Genomic DNA, 21,766 nt, shown 5'->3' on the forward strand with positions numbered 1-21,766 from the left:
TGTGGGAGCAATTTAGGTTTTAATGATGAGGACTGAAGAACCGTAAATCAAACAATCTGTGTGTTTCCACAGGGAAAAAAATAAAAATACAAAATTTATTGGATGAAGTTTATTAAAAACTGTACACTGTGTGTAATGAATTACAAGCATGATTTCATTATCAAATGTCATTAGCGTGGTACAAAACAAATGAAACCTTCAGGCAAATTAAAGTCATAATTAACTAATATCAAACTTAACTCCCACGTATCAATTCTCTCTCTATCGCTGTTTAATGATTTTATTTTTATCTCTTCGTCATTTCGCTGCTACTTCTAGATACTGTATAGTAATTCTCCAAAAAACCTAATCAGGCACTCAGTAAAAAAAAAAAAAAAAAAAAAAACAGATGGAGGAAATTGAAAAAGAAAATCACAGTCAAATTCATTGAAGATAAAAGTACCATAATTCCGATTTCCACCCGATAATCAAAAACCCCTTCCCCGAACGTAATGGATGTAGCGATTGAAGCAAAGAACCCAAAGCACTTTTCTTAAAACAACTGGCAGCTTCGCTCACAGATGAAAAAGCACGAAGGAGTGTGTGAAGGGTGTTATTATGTAAAACAAAGCGAAAGAGCATTTCATCACAAAATACACAGAACTGCTAGCAGAAGCTTCATTTGTTTTTCCATTGAATTAAATGGAGAAACCAAATGTTCAAAAAAAGCCAAACATTCAATTCAAAGTCTTTGACCCCATAAGTTCGTTTGAGGAGCTTCCTCAGGGTTATTGGCAACATTTCCCCATTAATCTGAAAAACTCAGACAAATATTGCTGATGTACTTTCTTTTTTTCTGTGGATGAACAGAAATGAAACGGAACCGTGGTGGTTTCCACCAAGAGACCGGTTTCCTGCCTATTTTCACAGGATGAATAAAGGTTTTAAATTTTGCTTGTGTGAATCGGACAACGTGTCGAGAGCAGCTCAAAGTTTTCAATATTTGTTGTGTTCCTCAGAGTGTCGACGTGAGATAAAATATCCCTGCGCGAAAGAAAGTGGCAGAGAAGACACACGCGCACGCGCACACACACACACACACACACACACACACACACACACACACACACACACACACACACACACACACACACACACACACACAGCAGCAGCAGCAGCAGTAGCACTCGCTGTTAATTCACACAGTGACAAACTGTTCCCTCGGTTAATAAAGGAGCAACGTGCTGCTGGTGAAAGGATCAGATTCCTCCGAGCTTTATGATCCAAATCATATCTACAGAACTCTCTCCCTGTGAATAAGGTTGCATAGAACTGAGTGTACCTGCTGTATATACATTATACATAAACATCGTTTGCCCTATTTGGAAAAAAATGACAAAGGGATGTTGTTTCTGATTGTGATGTCAAACCGTGTTTAACCTACAAGCAAAGAGACTGAGGACTATGCCGAAGAAATAAAGGACATTTTCGCTTCTTCATCGCAGAAGTATGAGAAAAAAGACTCCTGAGAAACAGGAAAATTCTCTTCTGTTTTTTGGAGAACAGAAAATGGAGAAAATGGAGAACAGAAACTAAAAATGAAATTCTTATCTGCCGATCAAGAATTACCGTCACTTTTTCTCAATTGCAATGAAATCTCATCATTCGAAACATCCTTGCGTCTCATTATGCTTACGAAATGGCACCTTGAGATGCTGTGGCTCGATGGCTCAGATGGATCTTAACAAACGGAAAAGCTTCACTTTCGTGCAAAAAGCAGCCGTGATTTTGAGTGAAGACCGGAAGTTTTTGTGTCTGCACAGAGGGCGTTTGTTTGCATTGTTAAAGGATTCTATAAACTCTGTTTGAATTTAATGTGCTGTTTGGCCTGTTGTGGTTTTGCCTGCTAGTTAATGTATAACACGTCTGTGATCTTCTTTTTTCTCACTGTCATCTGACAGTAAAACTTTTCTACAGACCTCTGCGTGGTTTATCAGCCCCGGGACTTTGTGCAACTCCTGCTTTTGCTTCCCAATTTTCAATCAATCACTTTAACGTGCAGATGAACCAAAACCTCAAACCTCCAGACTGTTTGGTGTCGTTCGGCTGGACTGAACGGAGAGAGCGAGCTTGAGGCAGCCCAGCTCCTTGCCCTGGCTGCCCAGGACTCCCTGGACCCGATAGTTCCCGTTAGTCAGCCAGTAGGGCAGATCCATGTAGGGCAGGTAGAAGTCTGACTGGGGGAGAGAGTAGGAGCCCTGAGGAGACAGAGAGGAGGGTCCGGGTCAAACGGTGTTTAAACAGAGGGAAAATCCTGGATACAAGCTGGGTCAGCCATAGACTTTGCATTACTTTTTATAAGCCCAAAATTTCTTATTGATTCCTAACATTGACATAAAATGCAAAAAAAAATACATTTTACAGTTACAACCGAATTCAGAAGACATGTGTAGTTTGATGGCATTTCCCCGTGCGTGGCGGTGCAGCATCGTGACTGATCTAAATGACCCTAATCTAGCGGTCATGAGTCTGACTTTGAGCTGTGGCACAGTTGTACAAATCGTTCGTGTTCCTCGGGGGGATTCAGGCATTTCTTCGATAGCGAGTAAAGTGTAAGGGACCAGCAGAGCTTCGACTCTTTCTCCAGATCTCTACCATCAGTGGAGAACCACGCTAGGAAGCTGTCTGTGGTCGCTGGGTTTCAGCAAAGCACACTCACAGCTTTGAAGGGGCAGCGGCAGGGCAGTCCGTAGGTGTGCAGCGGCTCAGGACAGTCCCGACCAGGTGGGATCAGCTGGTTCAGAAGATCGCAGGCGTCCTGATAGTGACAACTGCCCAACTCCTCCACACAGGGGACCTTCACCCAGAAACCGGCCACCTCCTTCTCCAGGGTCACATTCAACTGATGAGGAGACAACAGAGAGACTGTTTGAGGTTCAGGTGGACAGGCTGGAAGCTTTTTGACAAGATCTTCATCCAAAAAAAAAAAAAGCGCGGAAAAGACAGAAGTGAGAAAGGGATGTGTCACAGATCAAGGCAATGACTTCAGATCCCGTTACCTCCAATTTTATCTTTGGACGAAGATGGTGAACGTCAAAAATAATAAATAAGATCAGACGACGGGAGGAGGTACAACAGTTTTGAACAAAACCAAATCCTGTGACACACAGATGCTCAGTGCAGCTTTCCTTAAATATAAGGTTAAAAACAATAACGAAACGAGGATAGAAATGACTTTAAAATAGTATTACATATGATCTATGGAGCAAAAACGGGGAGTATCTCTAGTACTACCGTAGAATACATATATAATATATGAATGAAAACACAAGGTGCACTAAACAGATAGAAGTAAAATAGAAGTGGAACAACACGAGAACAAGACTGTATGAAAAGAGATGTATGTAAGAGATTAGACAGTAACGTGTGAACAAAAGAGAGGAAATGTTCTGCAGAGTTTTGAGGAAGTCCTGTGAGAAAACGGATATTACGGTTTACTGACAGCGATTAGAGAGACCGACCACGCTTCACATACTAGGCCCCGATGATGGCGAGAGAGACTGGTCAGCACTCAATTTGCCGTCGACGCCTTAATGACCATCTTGTGCACGAGGGACGCTCGCTAATCCGCTAATACATTTTTACATCGGTTTCCTCCTTCAAATTATTAGAGAGCGAATTCTGCTGCCCTGTTTTTATGGAAGCTCTTATTTGCTGACATGCTGTATGTTAAGTGTTTTTCAGAATATCCAGTTATTCAACATCTGGCACGAATGAAAAGGAAAAATATAAGGAGGGTGTTCCAGCCTGACTCTTACTATTTTTTAACCTCTTTTGCCCTTAAAGTGGGCTCTCTCACGGTGTTTCCTAGTTTGTTAAACTGATTTTTTAGCACAAGAAGCAACGATTGGGATAATACATGTATTCCAGAAATGTTCTTTCTTGAGACTGATACGGAAATGTTACGAAGTCCGACACTGTGAGATTGTCACGGCTCTTACGTGAAAGTGACCAGGGTTCTTGTTCAGACATGAGACCGACATGTTCAATCGTCATCAGAATTACTTGCATTCATTACAATCTTGATCTTTTAGTCATTTATGAAGTAAAAACACCGAACGCTTCATGGTCGGAGCTTAGCAAATGCAAAGAGAGGTATTTGATTTTTGAGCTGTGATAAACTTGTGTTGAGAAATTTTTATAGAAACTCAGTTTTGCAAACCTCCCCCCTTTGTAAAGGCAATGCAGGACCATTTTACTTATATGGCACATTTCATTATAGGTAAACTCAACAAAACACTTTGCCAGCCAATTGTTTTGTCAAGTTGTGTCCAAATACTTTAAATACAATGTATGATGTGTTTAATCTCTGTCCAGTAATTTAAAAAAAGAAAGGACGATGACTCAATAAACTTATTGTGAATGTTTTCGACCCGGGCCCTGTTTTTCTCATTCGTAGCATCATGCTGACTGATTCTGATCAAAACAATCAAACCGCAACGTCTTTCAACACAGCAACGCTCGCCGCAGTTGAACGTGTCTGAGTAGCAGTTATCAGAGCATGTCCGACAGTTGTCAGAGCCCGATCCGGTTCGATTTCACAGACACAATGCCGCTTGTTGACTCTGCCGGCTGCTGACGGGGGCAGTGCCGTGTCACCCAGAGTCCGGCTCGCACCGGGTTTATCAGACACATGTCCTCCTTGTTTACTCGAGTTAAACTATGTTAGAGCAGATATCATTGTCTCCCGTTGGCTCGGTGATCTAAAGTAGATACGTAAAATCAAATCCAACGTTGGACTATGTCCTTGCTTGTTTCAGCACCAGTTGGATCTGAAGGCCACGAGTTTGAAAAGTTAAAATTAAAATCTGGGGGTGTGGGGTTAGACAGAAGTGAGATTACCAGGCCTCCGTAGCCCCCCTCAAAAAAAAAAAAAAAAAAAAAGAATTTGCTTTTCAGCCTCTCTGCTTAATGTTCATTGCGGAAGAAGAAAGGAGCTCTTCCCGGTCTCTCTGGGGCTTGAATGAAAACCTTTTAAATGCCAGATAGCCTGGAAAATAAAACCGATTAGGTGACTCCGGCTGAAAGAAAAGGAAACAGTTTGACGCATCAGAGGACGTTTTTAACTGGTTTAAATCCTCACCAAAAAAACCGGGCAGCCAACAAACTCGCAAGATTTATGAGACTAAATTTAAACTAAACTTTAATCTAAGACGTGAAGCATTCTACTAAGTCAATTTAGAGATCAGAAGTTTGGAGATTTCAAGATTATTTTAGGACATGTTGACACACTATTATCCTTGTTAATCCAATGAAATATCCTCAAAAGCTCATTTTTTTCCCCCCTCTCTCGCTTTTCATTTAGCCAAACTGTTCAGTTTCATGTGAGCAGCCTGTTCTGCTCACATGAAACTCACAGGACGAGCAGCAGGTCCAGACACGCCTGGTTTGCTCCAGAAAGCAGAACGGGACCGAAAACTACTTGCACACGGGACATTACACAAGACAGTTGAAACCGGTCTTTAATAATACTGTGTTTAGGCTCCCTCATCTCCGGTAGTCGAATACCACTGACTTAATGATCTCTTCACCAGCTGCTGACATTTCCGCCTTTCAATCTCACTCTATTTAAAGACTGAGCTGTGGGTTTTAACAAAGACGAGTGCAGGAAAGTGTGAAGGATTTTCTCAGTCGAAGGCAGTCAGGCGCGGCCTGACGTTAAAACAACAACACGGGAAGTCGTACTCACAGCCAGGGGTGCGGCCAGTTCAACAGATGTGGACCCAGAGGCGGAGGCCATCAGGTCCCCTGGTATGGCGATGGGGTCTGGAGACAGGGTCAGAGTTTTCAGCACGGCTGGAAGATCAGGCTGCCCGCAGTTCTTCCAGTCAAAACCCAAAATCTGTACGGAACACACAGACCACAGATCCGTCAACGCAAAACCGGCGGTTTCACGTCTCTCTGGACGTTTAATACATGGATACTTCACATTACTGTGCCAAGTCCGAGTCTTATCAGAGTATTCAAGAACCATGTCGGTGAAAATCCACTTGTCCGCACTTGAAACCCGAGCGACATGATCCATCACATGTCTGCTATCAACACAGTGTGGACTTTGTAATCACCAAAATAAAAATAGGAACATGAATTTATTACTCTCTTTACAACCTTTTTTAAATTCAATTTGCGTCTAAATGTTCTTTTATCTTTATATATATACACACACACATACATATATTTATATATATACACATTATTTTAACTACATATTTTCTCTCATAAACTATTTATTTATCATGTTCTTATAATATTAAAGCACATTGTGAACTTGTTTTTGAAAAATGTTAAAAGTGTAAACATAAAGTTTATTCTACTTGCTGCAATGATCACGTGAAAGCAAGTCTCAGCAAGTTGACTTTCATTTCCATCAAGTATGAGAGAAAGAAAGTAAAAATCTCAATATTTTTGCTCAAATGTTTTATCACTGCACCAGTTTGTATTTTTTTCTCCTGGTTTAGTGATTTATTGTTTGATCTATATATTGTATATATATTGAAAAAACGAGTGCAGCGGGTTTTTCTTAAAATTTCTTGTGTTGTCCAACCAACGGTCCAAAAAAAAAAAAAACTTTTGCTTGATAAATGATTCATTACCTTAACAACACCTTTTCCAGAGCTTTCTACCACCCCTCACTGTCTTCTTCGGTAGATGGAATCGATGAGGTCTGTTTAACAGTAAGATGGTAATGGATTTAATGTGGGCTGGAAGATCTCGAGATGTGGTAGGAGGCTCGGGACTGTCCGGTTTAATTTCCGTTACGTTTTGTTTTGCTCTTGTCGAGCCTCCGGGTCCCCGGGGGAACTTGAATACGGCTTAGTCTACATTAAAAACGATCGACGGCGACCATTCTATTAATCGACTTGTTGGCCGGTCGACGAGAGGCTGAAGTGGTTATCTTTCCGTAATGTTACCGGGAGGCTGCAGTAGGACACTTTAAAGCACGTACATCAGCCCGCACCGGCGGATTGTTACGGAGGTAGCGGCGGTGCTGCGGCTGCGGCTGCGGCCGCCGGTGCCTGTTGACGGCGAGACTCACCCGCGCGTTGGCGACTCTCCTGCCGCTCACTTGAGACACAGCGACGGCCACGACCAGACTCACTGTCACCGACCACATCGCCGACTTAGCCATCCCGTTCCCTCTCAGCGGAGACGCCGACACAGGCCCGGGGGACCAGAGAGACCCGCTGCGGCGACTGTGAGCCGTTAGAATGAGACCAAGCGCGGACCGAGCGTTTCTCCCTGCCGCGGACGCTTCCGTGTTTACTATCGCGCCGGATGGGTCTGTCACGTGACCGCGGCGTCAGGTCACGTGACCGGCTGTCCTCTTTAGGTTACACTCTCTTTTGCTTCCGACTGTAGTTGTTAATATTTTTTGTATTGATTTGTTAATCGACGTTACATAACGTGCCAGCGTGTGAGCACGAGCAACAAGCGGCTGTAAAACCGGACAGGCGTAAAATAAACAGACGAATCGACACGTGAAGACAAGTACAAAGGGATTGAAAGCGCGAGCACAGTGTTGCCGTGTTGTGAATATGAGTCAATAAACGGAGAAATGGTTGACACCGATGTAAACTTGCTCCACAGCAGCCGTTTGGGGTAAAAGTGTGGTCGAGCTGGCCGCTTCCTTGGCTCCACACTTATTACACTTATGTGTTTAAGTGTGTTTTGTGGGCTGATCCCAATAGTCTTTTCTTTTTTTTTTAAAAAGAAATCCTGTAGTCCAAAACAAAAAGTGGATAACACCAATATTTTGACTGTTAGTTAAGGAAATAAAATTGCTGTATGAATAAGATATGAATATATATATATATATTTTTTTTTTTTTTTTTTATTTTTATTTTTATTTTCTGGGGGTGCAGTGGATGCATTGATATTAATGATTCACTATTTTATTATGAATTACTTTGCCTTTATTTTTCTATTCATAAAAGCATTTTGTGTTGATTTTATATTTTAATAATTTTCCTATTTTATTTTTGGGTCAGTGCACGGCTCAGACTTGGAATCAGTAATTCTTTTTTATTATTATCATGGTCAGTGTATTTGCTTTAATCAATTTATCCACAATTGTATTTTTATATTTATTTATATTCGATCGATTAGTTATGTGTTTATCTGTGGTAGAGTTTCTCATGGTTGGGCAATTGGACAGTAGCCAAATATTGCAATGTGTATCATTTTTGGTCACGTCCTTTGACATACAGTATGGTCAGAGAGAAAATCAGACTTCAGTCACTGTTTAGGTAAACGAAGAGCAGAACTATCTTTTCCTCTTCGATTTCCTCTATTCACACACATTATTGTATTTCTTCTGAATATAAACAGCCACCTGTCCTGTCTCATTTCCCCCGGCATATGTTTCCTTTTACTGATACAGGTACATGTGGAGTATATTTTACTACGTGCTTCTGAGTGTAACAAAGAGTCTCTTTATTAATAATAATATCAAATCGTTCTGTTTATTATCATCATTACTATTATCATTGTTATTATTAGGCACATAATGACGGAAATGGCCGACAGTCTCCTGTGGTTGCATGTCGGCGCCTCTAGATGTCGCCGCCGGACAGTTATTGCGCCGTACACACGCGCAGCACATTTCACGCACGCACGCACGCACGCGCAGCACATTTCACGCACGCACGCACGCACTCCACTGTAGAACCGTGTCTGCGGAGCTCAGCGTCAGAGCCTGACCTTTGCGGCTGACCCCGGATCTGTGGCTCAACCCAGCAGGTTCTAACACACGTTGGTCTGAGTCTGCGCCTGAGAGCGTCACGCTGCGCGAGGAACGGGGTGCGATGTGACGTGTGACACACGCTGACGTTGCGTCTGTTGTAACCTGAGGTAGGATTCAAATGATGATGATGATGATGATGATGATGATGATGATATATGTATTTAAATGCGTATGACGGATTCCTTCATGTTCAGCCTTATTTTGGTTCACACGTGTGTGAAGTGCATTGAGATGACTGTGTGTGAAAAGTGGCGTACGAGTACATTTTGATCGATTGATCGATTGATGATAGGTCAGTAATAATGATAACAATGTAACAGCTCAACTGTGCCACAAAGCTATAGGTAGCCTGCTATATGCTAGGCTAGGAACACGGCCATTATGTAGACACAGGACATGAAAAAGACGTAAAAACAAACAGACAAAAGAGGAAAATAAAACAGACAATAGGTCCATATTAAAAATAAGTTAATGGCTCTGGCTTGGTAGATTTTTCCGTATTTTCAACTGCTACTAAATTGAACTGAATGTGACAAACCCCAGGTCGGACTCTCCCATCAGCACTTGAACGCACCCTGACTCCCCTGATGGGGCCTTAAAGTGTCTGGAATTGACTAAAGTACAAGTGTCCCAATGCTCGGGCCAAGTTGAAGACTTGCAGGCAAGATTCAAAACAAAGAAGAAAGCGTAAAGTTCCTGTTCATGTCCGGCTGAACTTTTTTTTTTTTTTTCTTTTTCTAGCATCACATCTTTCCACGCGCATGCACAAATGGTTTGGTCCGCCGACTCTGCCCGCAGCGCCGAGGAGGGAGGAGGAGGAGGAGGAGGAGGCGGGAGGAGGGGTTCAGGGGAGCCAGATGATGCTGACGGTGAACGGAGCAGGAGGGGGAGGAGGATCCTGTCCGCCTGCAGCAGCGGCGCACCGAGCTCTTCTCCATCCCATGTGTTTGGAAGAAAAAAAAGAATACTAATGACAATAATGGGCTCGGGTCCGAACACGTGCTGCTAGAATAATAGCCCCGTGTAGCTTTCTCTTCTTGCGAATAACACAGTTTGGTTCCAAACAGACCTGAAGATGCTTCCCCGCTCGTCATCCGCGCAGATGGAGGGTTGCGAGGAGGAGAGGGACGCGCACATGCAAACAGAGGTAAACCGCTAACAGACAGAAAACGGCTCAACCGACTCCCTCCGGTCGGCTTGATTCTGCATGTAAACCACTTGAAAGGTGCGGGAAAGGTGCCTCGGTGCGTTTTCCGGTGCAGAGGGGACATTTTGCAGGCTCATTTCTGCCGGGATAATTCGCCGGCCGGCTTCTCTCGGAGGTTATTGTAGACATCAAAGAGCCGGACCCCTCCCTAAATTTCTGTCGCTCTTCTTGCCGTGAAAGCGGAGAGAAGCAGTTGTACCCTGAGCTGATGCTACAGCCGCATTTTCCGTCGGTTTCAAGGGGAAGCTGCAGGATTCGTAAATGGGCTTTTCATCTGTATTTGGGCGTAAAGAGGCTGACAGTTTTATTCTGGGCTGTGATGTCTGACTTCATGCCTCTAATAGTGAGACAAAGCCTCGCCTCAGGTTTGAACTGATATTTAGCAGAAATAGTTTGAGTCCATTTTTCTTAGTGGTTATTCAATTAGGTGTGAAAACAAAAAACCTGCATCCCGCCCTCAGCGGCCTCAGATCGGTAATTTCACGGAGGATTTCAGCCTAAACACCCCAATGCAAAGGGAGGATACGGTGGGAAGTGAACCCCAGACCCCTTCTAGTGGTAGTGCCTTGCTCTAGCGGGTTAGGGTACACAGGGGATTGAACACACCATCCAGTTAGTGTTTACTGGCTCCACCCTTTGACCCCAAGGCCAAAATCCAACCCCTGCCCCCGCAGTCTGCAGTGCATTGCTTCATTCCTTGAGTTAAATGGGGAACCAAACCCTCAACCTTCACAGGATTTGTCAGTGCCTTGCTCCCCCCATTGAATGACAAAGAGGGAATGGAACTTGCAACCCGGCCTTGCTTTACCGTTTGGGTTCAACAGTGAGAAATCTAATCGATGTTGGTGTAAGTGCCTTGCTCACCAAATTACCGGGAAATGAACCGCCAACCCTAGTAGTGTGTTAATGCCTTGCTCTGCCCATTGACGTACATATATAAAAATGGATTTCTTTGCTCTGCTCATTGCATTAAATTGGGAATTTAATCCCTGACCCCTTAATGCTTTGCTCTGTTATTTCTTACATTGAGTTGATTGGGGAATTGAACCCACAACAGTCACAGTGTTTCGCTAATGCCTTGCTCCCCTCATTGACCCTGCCTTTCTCCACCAGCTGAGTCACGATGATATAATAATGAAATCTTATCCACGCTGATGTTAGTTTCTTGCTCTGGCCACTGAGTTACTAAGGATTGGAACCCTCGACTGTAGAAGTGCGTTAGTGCCTTGCTCTGCCCAGTGGCCTTCATTTACAGAAAGGGACGCTCTTGATCTAACCATTGCCTTACACTGGGAATTCAACCCTTAACCTCTTAATGCCTTGCTCTAGTCACTGAATATCAAGGAGTTACTGTTGTCTTGAACTTTGATGAATATTTAAGTAACAATCTAAGCAAAAATAGTCCAAGTTCAAAGATGCACGTACTAGCCTCCATGGCTTTCAACTACAGTTCATGGTCTTCATTCACTAAATTGACCTGGCTCAGGTGTGGCATCGTGTGACACCTGATCACCACAATTGCTTGTTACCACATGATCGAAGGTCCACACTTACGTCAGGGGATCAGACACCTGAGCCAGCTCCACTCACAAAATGAAGACCGCGAAATGCCGTTGAAAGCTCGTGAGTGGACGTTTGATCTTTTATTATTCTGCTACATAAAATGGCCTTAGTTGTATTTGGGTTCACATGAAAAGTTGCTGAAATGTAACCGTTGCAGTAAAGCAATACAGACTAAGTTATCCGTCGGATGAATCAGTCGATCAGTCAACAGGAAGAACGTTGACTGGCCAAAATGTTGATAATTGATCAGTTGCTTAAGTCGTTTTTTAAAAGCCGAAATGCCAAAGTGTCGCTAGTTCCAGGTTCTCAGTCGTAAGGATGTTCTGCCTCTCGGTGTTTTACATGATAATAAGTGGACTACCTTTGGACTGTTGATCAGACGAAACAATTTGACAGTATCACCTTACGCTTTAGGAAACTGTGATGAGCAGTTTGAGTACCTTCTGTTTTGTGGACCAGAAGATTAATTAATTAATATAGAATATTTTTTTAGCAGATTAATCAATAATAATAATAAAAGGTTTTTAGAAAAAAAAATTAAAGTAACCTAAATTAAAATTTATAGAGTTTGGCTAGCAAATAGCCAATGGAGCTTAAAAAGGTGACAATACAATAACACATTCAATAATGTGCTTGCTCCAATATATTTTGAACACCAGCTGGTGCAAAACAATCACAAGAAAAGTAGAAAAATATATCTAATCTAATGAACTAGCATAAAGCATTTAGCTGACAAGCAAAAAGTCATAAAATCGTTTGTTTTTCTAATTGTTACTGTACTTGCTGACATTTGTGACTGAAAAGAACTGCAAACCACATATCAGTGTTGGTCGTCATTTTGTTATAAATATTTTCTGTAAAAGAAGAAGAAAGCTACAAAGCAAAGCTACTTGGCAAGTGTGTTACCGTTAAAATGCAGCTGCTTACATTTTGATTTTAGCAGAAAAGCGTCTCAGCAGAAAAGGTCTGCCTGTACTGTACAGATCTGACAAGTAAGTGGGGAATTATGTTTTTATTTGAAAGAAATGTGTAATCGTGCCTCCCCGTACTCGCTGAGCGGCGCGGGGAATCGGACCGCTGACCCTGGCAGCGTCACTACCTTGCTCTCCGCCGGCGAACCCGCTGCCCTCTCTGTGCTCCTCAGGGAAATCTGAGCTGACGGTGTGTGAGACTGCAGGTAGAGCTGGGAGAAAGTGGGCCGAGTGCCTCCTGCAGCTGAAGGAGACATGGAGCTGGATGCTGAGCGTCCTTTTGTCCTTTTTGTCCTTTTTATCTGTAAATAACGGCTTGGTAGGTAATAGGTAGTAGGTAATACCTACATCCCTATCGGGTGGCACCAGTGGTAAACACAAGGAAGGTCAATGATATGAGTTTATTGTACTTATTATGAAGTTTCACTCATATTAATATCACTTTCTATAAATATAACTTGCATTTTGTCTTTAACAATTTGTGTTGTCCAGCCTGAGGTTTTTTTAAATTTTGCTGTGACTGACCGATGACCACCTGAAGGCAAACACCTGGTAAATACAGACTGGTCACTGGTCTGGGGTTTTCCTGGCTTTACAACGGGCCACAGATTGCCCGAATGCATCATTAAGCCATTGACGGGCCTGCACCGAGTGATACTAAAGGCCACAGAGGACACATCAGTTGTGTCTCCCAGACTGTGGCAAAATGCTGCATTTTATCAAATACATTTAAAAATCAGGTAAAACGAGACTTGTTGGTCTTTTATGACATATTCGGCCTAGAAATTCAGATCTCGAATTTTCATGTGTTTCAGTCCTTTGTAGGAGACTGTTATGCCGAGTTGGGCTATCGGGGAGATCCACCTGTACTGACCACCTGATTACACCATGTAGACTGGTGGGAGTGAGTCAGGCTTACTCTCTCCCCTGGTTTCCACCCTCTTGGTTTGTCGGGTCCTCCGTCAACAGTTGCTTAAAATAAGACCATTTCTAATTACAGGTCACGTGTTGTCTTCCCTCTTTGTCCAAGCTGGGGTGAGACACTTGCATCAACTCTGCTTCAGAGTTAAAAACATTTTGTATGCACTGATAAATTACTGTGTGTATGAAGTCCAACTTTAAATCTTAACGCTCTCAAGTACCTCGCATACCACTTGTGAAGACAAACTTCTGACTAGATTTCTTATTTGCCATAAGTTGATTTTAAAGAAAACTCAGAATGAGGGAGCCTTTTGTGTTCATCTTCTCATTTTTAACATCACTGCATTGGCCTGATGGAAGGGGCACAATCAAAGGGATAAAAAAAAGTGAAGATTAAGAAGCAGCAACTGCTACACTATCAGTCTGATTTTGATTAACCGGCAGCGGTCGGATTGTTATCAACTGGACCATGGCGAGTCTGCATCATTTATAGGGGCCATTTTGTTTAGTTTTCTTCATTGCGTCGCTCCAGAATAACTAAAATAACTTGGAGATATTCATTATATATGTAATGAATGATTGGACGTGCAGTCAGTGCTGTCTTCTGAAGGTTGTTTGAACCCAAAAGGGACAGTTTTCTTTGTCCGTTTATTGTTATCTTGGCTACTCAGGAGGTCACGTAATGCTTTAAGAGTTCCAATTACAATTTTAAATGAAGTGTACGCAGAGCACAGTAGCATTGCGGATACTCCATTAATGACTGTGGTCCTTCAGAAGGACACTGTATAGATCTGTCCTATATAGAACAGAAGCAATAACTTCAAGTCTGGTCATAAATTAGATGATGTAATTCTCTTGTTAACTTGAGATTAGACAGTAGAGGAAAAGAGGACGGCTGGGTTAAGAAGGGTTCACCAGAAAGAGATACTTGGTTCAGCAGAGGACTCAAATAATTTTATTGTTTTTCCATCTCTGAGAGTGAAAGCTTTGTAGTTTCAATTGATCTCCATCTCCCACTTACTCACTGTTGCTGTGTTGGACAATTTTCAGTCAGTGATATGGGGGCGTGTCTGCACCTTTTATCGACCTACTGTTTGTTGTAGGCTTTGGACAAATAATAACAACAAAGTCTACACAATCAGGACACTGTTTCTTAGCAAAACATGTACCCCCCAGACACAGCTTTTGACCATCCTCAAAGTGTTTCTGTAGATTGGAAGAGCTTGGAATAGCATAGCTTGAATGCGCATAGTCTTTCCGCTTTAAAGCGCTTGAAAGGCTTTAAAGCGGAAAGACGACCAAGATTTTAGACTTTTAAACTTCGTGATCAGAGTTTGACAAAAAATTAACAACACAAGGTCCAACTTAAAGCCCCTTTACACTGCGCAAAAACTTTGGGCTATCTGAAAGGAAAGTTGACAATCAGGAGAGAAACATGGTCAAACCTTTGGTCATTAGTCCAAAACGGTGGTCCCAGTTCACTCTGTGAAAAACTTCCACCAATGGCCGATCTGGAGCTTTAGCCACCAAAGACAGCCTACAGCAAAATTCAGACAATGTCAAAAATTTAGGACCAAATTCTCACAGTGCGACTGCTGCTACGACCCACCACCAAAAACAACCAATAAGGATACAACATGTAACAATGCAGAATACACTGGCCAATTTTGTAAGTTCAATTTTTGGAAAGTTTAGTAAAAAAAACCCACACTTTTCCCCAGCCACGACCAGGTCTACACTCTTCTCCTCCTCTCTTGTGGTTTTCCGTTGCATAGAAGTGTCAGTACTGTGGCCAAAGCTTGTTTATTACTTTTGCTGCATTTTCAGAATGATGACCCGAGCAGATGACGTGCATCTGCTCTCATATGTTTTTTTCCGTTAACATCGCACTACGACTAGACATTGATCACACAATGTGACATCCCTCAAATTGATAATGTACAGTCACAGATTTATTAGACCCATCCTGCACAATGAGACATACAGTAAACTTACCCTGTCTTTGTTTTGCACGGTTTAAAGGTGCCTTTACTTGTTGTGGCCACATCTCATGGAGCTCAGTTGTGAGGGAGACGGTGTAGTTGTTTTCATGGGACCTACAAATAACAACCAAGTATGAAATTTCAGTCATCCACAGACTTAAGTGACTGAAATTCCATGCTAAATAAAGATAACTAAACAATGCCCATGACGACTGAGCAACTCCATCTGCTGAGGAAAGTCATGACATAGCCATCTTGGATTTTCACAAGCCAAGTGGTGCAGGTCGCGGGATGCAATGTGGGATAGTTTGGCAGCATCACAGCAAAAGTTAGCCGTCCAGCACAGCAAGAATAACAGAGAAACAAGATATACGAAATGGGGATATCATGGTCTGAAATCATGGTCTAACAGATACTCTACTCTTCTCCATGTTCTTAATTCTTCAACTGTCCAACTCTCAACGCTGTCCATCTTCTTTCCATTTACTTATACCTTGTTTCTCCGTTAGTGTCACTGTTTTGGATGGCTACTTTTTGCTGTGATGTTCGTAAACTATCACGCAATGGGTCCCACAACCTTTATATTTGGCTTGTCAAAATCCAAGATGGTGCCATTTGCAAAACAATCAATTTGGCTGAAACTTTCAGAAGCATCAATGAACTTGAACCTTGTGTTGAAGGGTATTTTTGTCAAGTTGCTGTTTTCAATGTCAGTAATGAACCTTCAAGGTCACTGTGATTGGATGTTTGTCACTGAAATGCACCTTGGGAATCGTAGTTAGTCACCTAATAGAAAATGAACTAGACTTTTACTTCCAGACCCTGGACACCCCATACACAAATCGGGGTCACTGTTTATGATGAAAGACAAAAGTAAGTTCACGGTTTTAAGTGACCACCACAACACTTGTGATTTAGGTGTGATTTACTGTCCATAGTTTCATCCAAACCTGTTCTTTCCTCCCAGAAGGAGTAAATATGAAGTTTGTCCTGGAGTGTTGATGGCGACTTTGCACTTGTTAACCTCATTGACGTCTGCAGCTGCTGCTGTCACCCAAGTTTCATTCCTCCAACATCCAAACCCGGCCTTTCCACAGCTGCTCATCCTAAATATAGCACAACAAGGCATACTGACATCCTGTGGATGTGAAAATGAGTAGTTACGGCCTTTTTGTAGGGCAGCCGCCATGTCAGCAGAAGCAGAGAGAGTTGGTATGTTATCAGAAGTGAAGGGCTGTCTGTGTTATTAGGAAGGCAGGGCAGCATTTTGAGACAATGGAGAAGGGCAGTGCAGTCCTCAGCAGGGAGGGGGATCAGGCAAAATGAATGTTTATATGGAGTAGATGGTGAGCAGGAAATCTACTCGTACTCGTACTTTGTCTAGTCTCCTGAGACACCTGAGAAGTGTTAGTTGCTAAAATGTCCAAACCTTCCATCCTTCTGTCGCTGGAGTATTTGAAAATTTCAGAGGAGATAGACAGAGGCTGTTTTACAGTACAAATAGTCTAATGATGCATTCACAGTCTGCATATTAATACAAACACTTTAGTTCAGAATTACTCAACCAGGGGCCTTGGATACTGTTTAGGTTTGTGACACAAAATCAACTCGACACCACGGGGAAATCTTTTTTTATGTGTTGACCTCCAGTGGTTTCTCTCCTTGCTACAGTGATGTAGAAGTGCCATCCCGGTTGTGTTTTGGTACACTGTGACACCACTGTTGGGTGTGTTTACAGGCGATGTTAGGTGTGGTCAGACCTGAATCAGACTTCTAATCTAATAGGGCAATAAATTTGTACGAATTATTAATTCATACAGTCAACTTAACAATTCCACATGGTGCCCAACATCCACAAGGTTTAGCTTAGGGGTTTGGTGTGTTGACAGCGGGGGCGAGAGGTGAAGGCAAGGTGTTGGCACACTGACACCTGGGACATGGGATTTCACCTCTCTGGTGGAGAAGAAACTGGAACAAGTAGAGGTGAAGTGATACTAAGTGCGGTCGATACACAATATCTGGGCCCTTAAATGGCACAAAGTAATGTATGTCATACTTGTCATAATGTACTCGTCATACTAGTTCATATTTGAAAATCTGGAGAACTCATCTATGGAAGCAAACTGGTGGTCAGGATTTTTTTGTGCCTTGTCTGGTGTTTTGTTACTGGAGTTACTGTATGTGGCAGTTATGGAGTGTATGGTATCTCGTAAGTGTCCCTGGTACCAAAAATCCTCAAGTCAAAGATCCTTGCCCACCAGGTCTGTACCTCTAGGGGTGCAGTGATGCCACTTTTTCTCTTAGATTCCGATACTTCAGCTCAGGGCATCTACTGATACCCGGGACCAATCTGATATTAGTGCCCTCTTTCTCCCAAAATAAAGTTCTTTAAACCTCACTGCATGGAATCGTATTGTGATCATTTTTATGTGAGGTAACGTGAGGCCAGGTGGCTGCAGTGGCACTAAAAATGTTGTGACTGAGTTAGTGTTATCGGTAGCAGAAATAATTCATTTGTATAGTGACATTTAGAAGTTTTTATTCAACATTAACCTCAACGTCAGCTTCTACTGCTCCAAAAACTTAACACGATCATTTAACACGATCAATTTCTAGGAAACTGTTTCTTTATTTTAGGCGACAAATTACGTAATTCCAACATACAATTTTTTTATTTGAGGTAGGGAAGCACTAATTTGTGGATGCACGTTTTTAATTGGATGTTTTTTAATCACACGTTTATCAGCATAAACTATCAAATATTTTTTTTCTCATAATTACCAGACTCGTCATCTGTAGGTTTTAAATATTGACTAATACGTTCGGGTACCATTTTTGTCTTTTTGTCCCTGGTGCTCTGTGACAGCTAAGCGTGTAAACCGTCCTCTGAGCAATCAGTCTGCGGTTGTATCTGACTACCACATACAGTGTGTTTGTGTAACTGTACTCTGCTGGTATCAGTGACCTGTGTATCCGGTGTGTTGTGGAAAACGATCTAATGGTTTGGCCTTGCTGTCTGCTCCTGCAGTGCACCAGACTGACGGAGGAGAGAGACGAGGCCGAGAGACAACTCAAACACATCAAGAGAGGTGAGTCTTGCTTCCTCCCACCTCCTCAGACTCCTCCATCATCAGACACCAGGCGTTGTTCAAACTCACACAAGTTTATTTTAAAACACAGCCCAGACACTTACGCATAAGTTTCACTTTACCCCACAAGGATGAACTAAAAAAGCAAAGCCACACTAGTGGTGCAGCACTGAGTATTTCTCTGTTGGTCAGTCAGTGTTTTCCACTTCGGTTAAGACTTAAATATTTCAACAACTGTTGGATAGATTGCCATGAAATTTTATACAGGTATTCATGGTCCTCAGAGAATGAATCTTCATAACTTTGGCGATCCCGTGACTTTTCATTTAGCACCACCAGCACACCCATTTTCACCTGATCAGTTAAATATCTCAATATATAGTTGATAGTTTGGCAGATTATTTTGTGCAGACATTCATGGTTTGCAGAAAATCTGATTATTCCACTAGTGCCACATTTGTAGTTTGGAGTAAAATGTCCCAACAACTTTTAGAAAGATTGAAAAGAAATTTGGTATAACCATACATTGTATTCATGTAGCGCCATCATCAGGTCAAACCTTTAATCTGTTATCTTTACAATACTTTGGCTCATGTCCAAATACCTGCAAAACTAATGAGACTCACATCAGCCTCAGCTGTTCTTTGTGTTTAGTGCTAATTAGCAAATGTTAGCATGTTAGTTTTATCGATGTGAGCATGTTAGCATGCTGATTGAGTATATGCTATCTAGCATAGTTAGCATTTAGCTCAAAGGACCACAGTGTCCAAGTTAGACTTTTAGCGCTAAAACCACAAATTAAAACACAAAGTGTATACAGGCCTTCTGAGATTAACCCCTCGACCTATCCAGGTTTCATGATTTTCAAATCCAACCAACACATCATCCTGCCTACAACCAGACAGCTAACACCTCCGACCCCCCCCCACACACACACACACACACACACACACGCACACCCTTCACACCTTTCCTCCACACCTGTGTCTGCATGACATCGCTGACACCTCATCCTCTGAATGGGTGTGTTTACCAGGGGAGGGCAGGGTTTCCCCGTTTCCACGACGACTGCCAGGTTATTTAGCCGACTGTAGAAGAGTGTTTGTGTTTTGTGGAGTTTAACCTCTGGTTGGACCCAGTTAAGTGTTAGAAACGAGGCTGATAGCGCTGCAGCTCCTGGCTTCCGTCATGACTATTTACAGAGGTAAGAGAATGCATTGTCGGCTGCTTTACACCTCATCAATCGTGACATATCAAAGTTTGTGGATGTTGCTGGCAGTGTGAGATGTTTAGGAGAAAATCTTCATGTTGATCTGAGGCAAGTTTTGTTTCACAGAGGAAATAAAAGCATCTTCCATAGCAGCAGGATAAAGACTCATATGGATAAAAAGTTTTTCCTAATATCACTTAAACCTGAGTTGAGACCCTTTCCGTCTGTTACAGGAGCCTGAATTTTGACATTACAGGCCTGTAAAAGTCTACCACTCAGCACATTTCTTGAAATACGTTAAAATCACTTTGGAAATATAGTCACGGTCTCCAAATGTTTATTTATTCATTTTATTTACTGGTTTATTTACCAGGGACAGAGTGAATTAATAACCATTGCTGAAAGTGCGCAAAAGTTAGCCAGAAGACTATATTTCTGAAGTTCCAGGACAGATGTTGCATGGTTGCTAGGATATAGGCCTAAGCATGCAGACCAATAAAATGGTAATGTTAAGAAAAAAAGCGTTTGCCACATTATCAAGTACCAGGTAACAGAACTTTAAAAAAGTGTACATAAAAGAGTCTTTTACAGCCTTTTTAGTCTTTTTAGTGAGAAATATCATCATCGAGTAGTCTGAAAATAGACATTGTGCATGGAAACAATCATTTTAAAATAATTCAGTGCAATAGTACATGTATATGTGTATGTATAGACTATCTGGATATAAATGGTGTGGAACCAGGGCTGTGTCCACTTCCAGCTTCACCTCAGTGTGACGTTTCAGTTGTTGACGGTTTAAATTTCTGCAGCCTCACAGTAATGAGTTAGGGACAAAAGCAGCCCTGTGTTAAAAAAGAAACACAAGGGGCCGACTTGGTGGGGGAGGGAGTTGCTTCGGGTACAGGTGTGACACTGGAATATGACCCACAGGTCCAGTGTGAGTAACAGATCCATGAGTTTGATGTCTCATTAGACACCGAGACACTGCACTACGGCTTATAATATTACGAGGAAGGATTTTGCAACTCTGGAAGGTTATTACAATGGCAAGGATTTTATCCTCCATTGCGAGGATCGTGGGGAAAACATTACAGCTACCTTGTTCGCGTTATAGGTATATGAACACAGCGGCTGTAAGTGAGCCAGCTTCAGCTTTTTTGCCCTATTAAATGCAAGCTTTGTGCAAATTTTAGTCAGACAAAGAAGACAGATAGTCTGCAAATCTAACCTAGTGCTGGGAGGCTGGAGTGTTATTTTTTTTTTATTATACCGTACCAGGTGCGGATCTCTAAATGCACTGAGAATTTTGACTTTTCTAGCGTTGGGTGTAGTGTACCTTTCAGGCCACAGGACAGTACTCGAATCGTGTTGAGCTCATAGTAGAAAAGAAATGGTGGTTCACTAACTTAACATACAAAGGAAAAAGCTGATGTCTGCTTGACGAAAGATCTTAATGCTCAAAGTGTTGCGTCATTAACTTTTGGGAGCTTTCAGTACCTTGTGTACAAACTATCTCTTGCTTTGTCATTTTATTTATAGAACTTCCATTTAAAATATGGGCAAGAAGTTGCATTTTGTTTCATCAAAAGTTGAGCAAGGCAAACTTTTTTGTTGGTCCTCTATGTGCACAGAGGTCTCACTGTAGTTCATTTCAATGGCAGCTGCGTTACACAGCGGTAATGACGGCCCAAACATGAACAAGTGTCTTAGCAAGCGAGAAATTTATATCCATCTGACTACTGACTAACAGTGGACAGTAGAGAAGACACAAAAATAGAAACATGAGCTGAGGAAAGAGAAGCCAACTGAGAAAATATGTCCAGCTGATGAATGTTATTGTATATATATCTATATCTATATATCAGATGAATTACTGTGGCGACTTTCGAGTACGTACCCTGCCATTCTCCGCTAATGGTGGAAGTATTGCCTTTGATAACACAGTATGCATTAAGGTGGAATAAAAGAGGAAAATTGTAAGATAAATAGATGACAAGTCTTTTAGTTGGACTCCAACCCCCAATTCAGTTAGAATGTCAGA

At 42.1% G+C, this 21,766-nt stretch overlaps 2 protein-coding genes across 2 annotated transcripts in view; one reads left to right on the top strand and one right to left on the bottom strand.

Moving 5' to 3' along the window:
* Positions 1-107: 107 nt before the first annotated feature.
* On the bottom strand, positions 108-7,292 carry gm2a (GM2 ganglioside activator). Its single transcript, XM_040120772.1, has 4 exons — positions 7,076-7,292; positions 5,729-5,881; positions 2,699-2,881; positions 108-2,237 (listed from the first exon to the last, which is right to left on the bottom strand). Exons 1-4 carry the CDS (start codon positions 7,166-7,168, stop codon positions 2,055-2,057), a joined length of 612 nt encoding a protein of 203 aa, XP_039976706.1. The 5' UTR covers positions 7,169-7,292; the 3' UTR covers positions 108-2,054.
* A 2,370-nt stretch (positions 7,293-9,662) lies between these two features.
* Positions 9,663-21,766, top strand: part of shtn3 (shootin 3) — a 39,480-nt gene continuing 27,376 nt past the window's right edge. Inside the window, exons 1-2 of the mRNA XM_040120742.1 lie at positions 9,663-9,929; positions 18,455-18,515. Coding sequence (XP_039976676.1) covers positions 9,858-9,929; positions 18,455-18,515 — 133 coding nt within the window. The 5' untranslated portion in view covers positions 9,663-9,857. The remainder of the gene's footprint in view (positions 9,930-18,454; positions 18,516-21,766) is intronic.

The sequence above is a fragment of the Xiphias gladius genome, chromosome 23 (assembly GCF_016859285.1).
Source record: "Xiphias gladius isolate SHS-SW01 ecotype Sanya breed wild chromosome 23, ASM1685928v1, whole genome shotgun sequence".
Lineage (NCBI taxonomy): Eukaryota > Metazoa > Chordata > Actinopteri > Istiophoriformes > Xiphiidae > Xiphias > Xiphias gladius.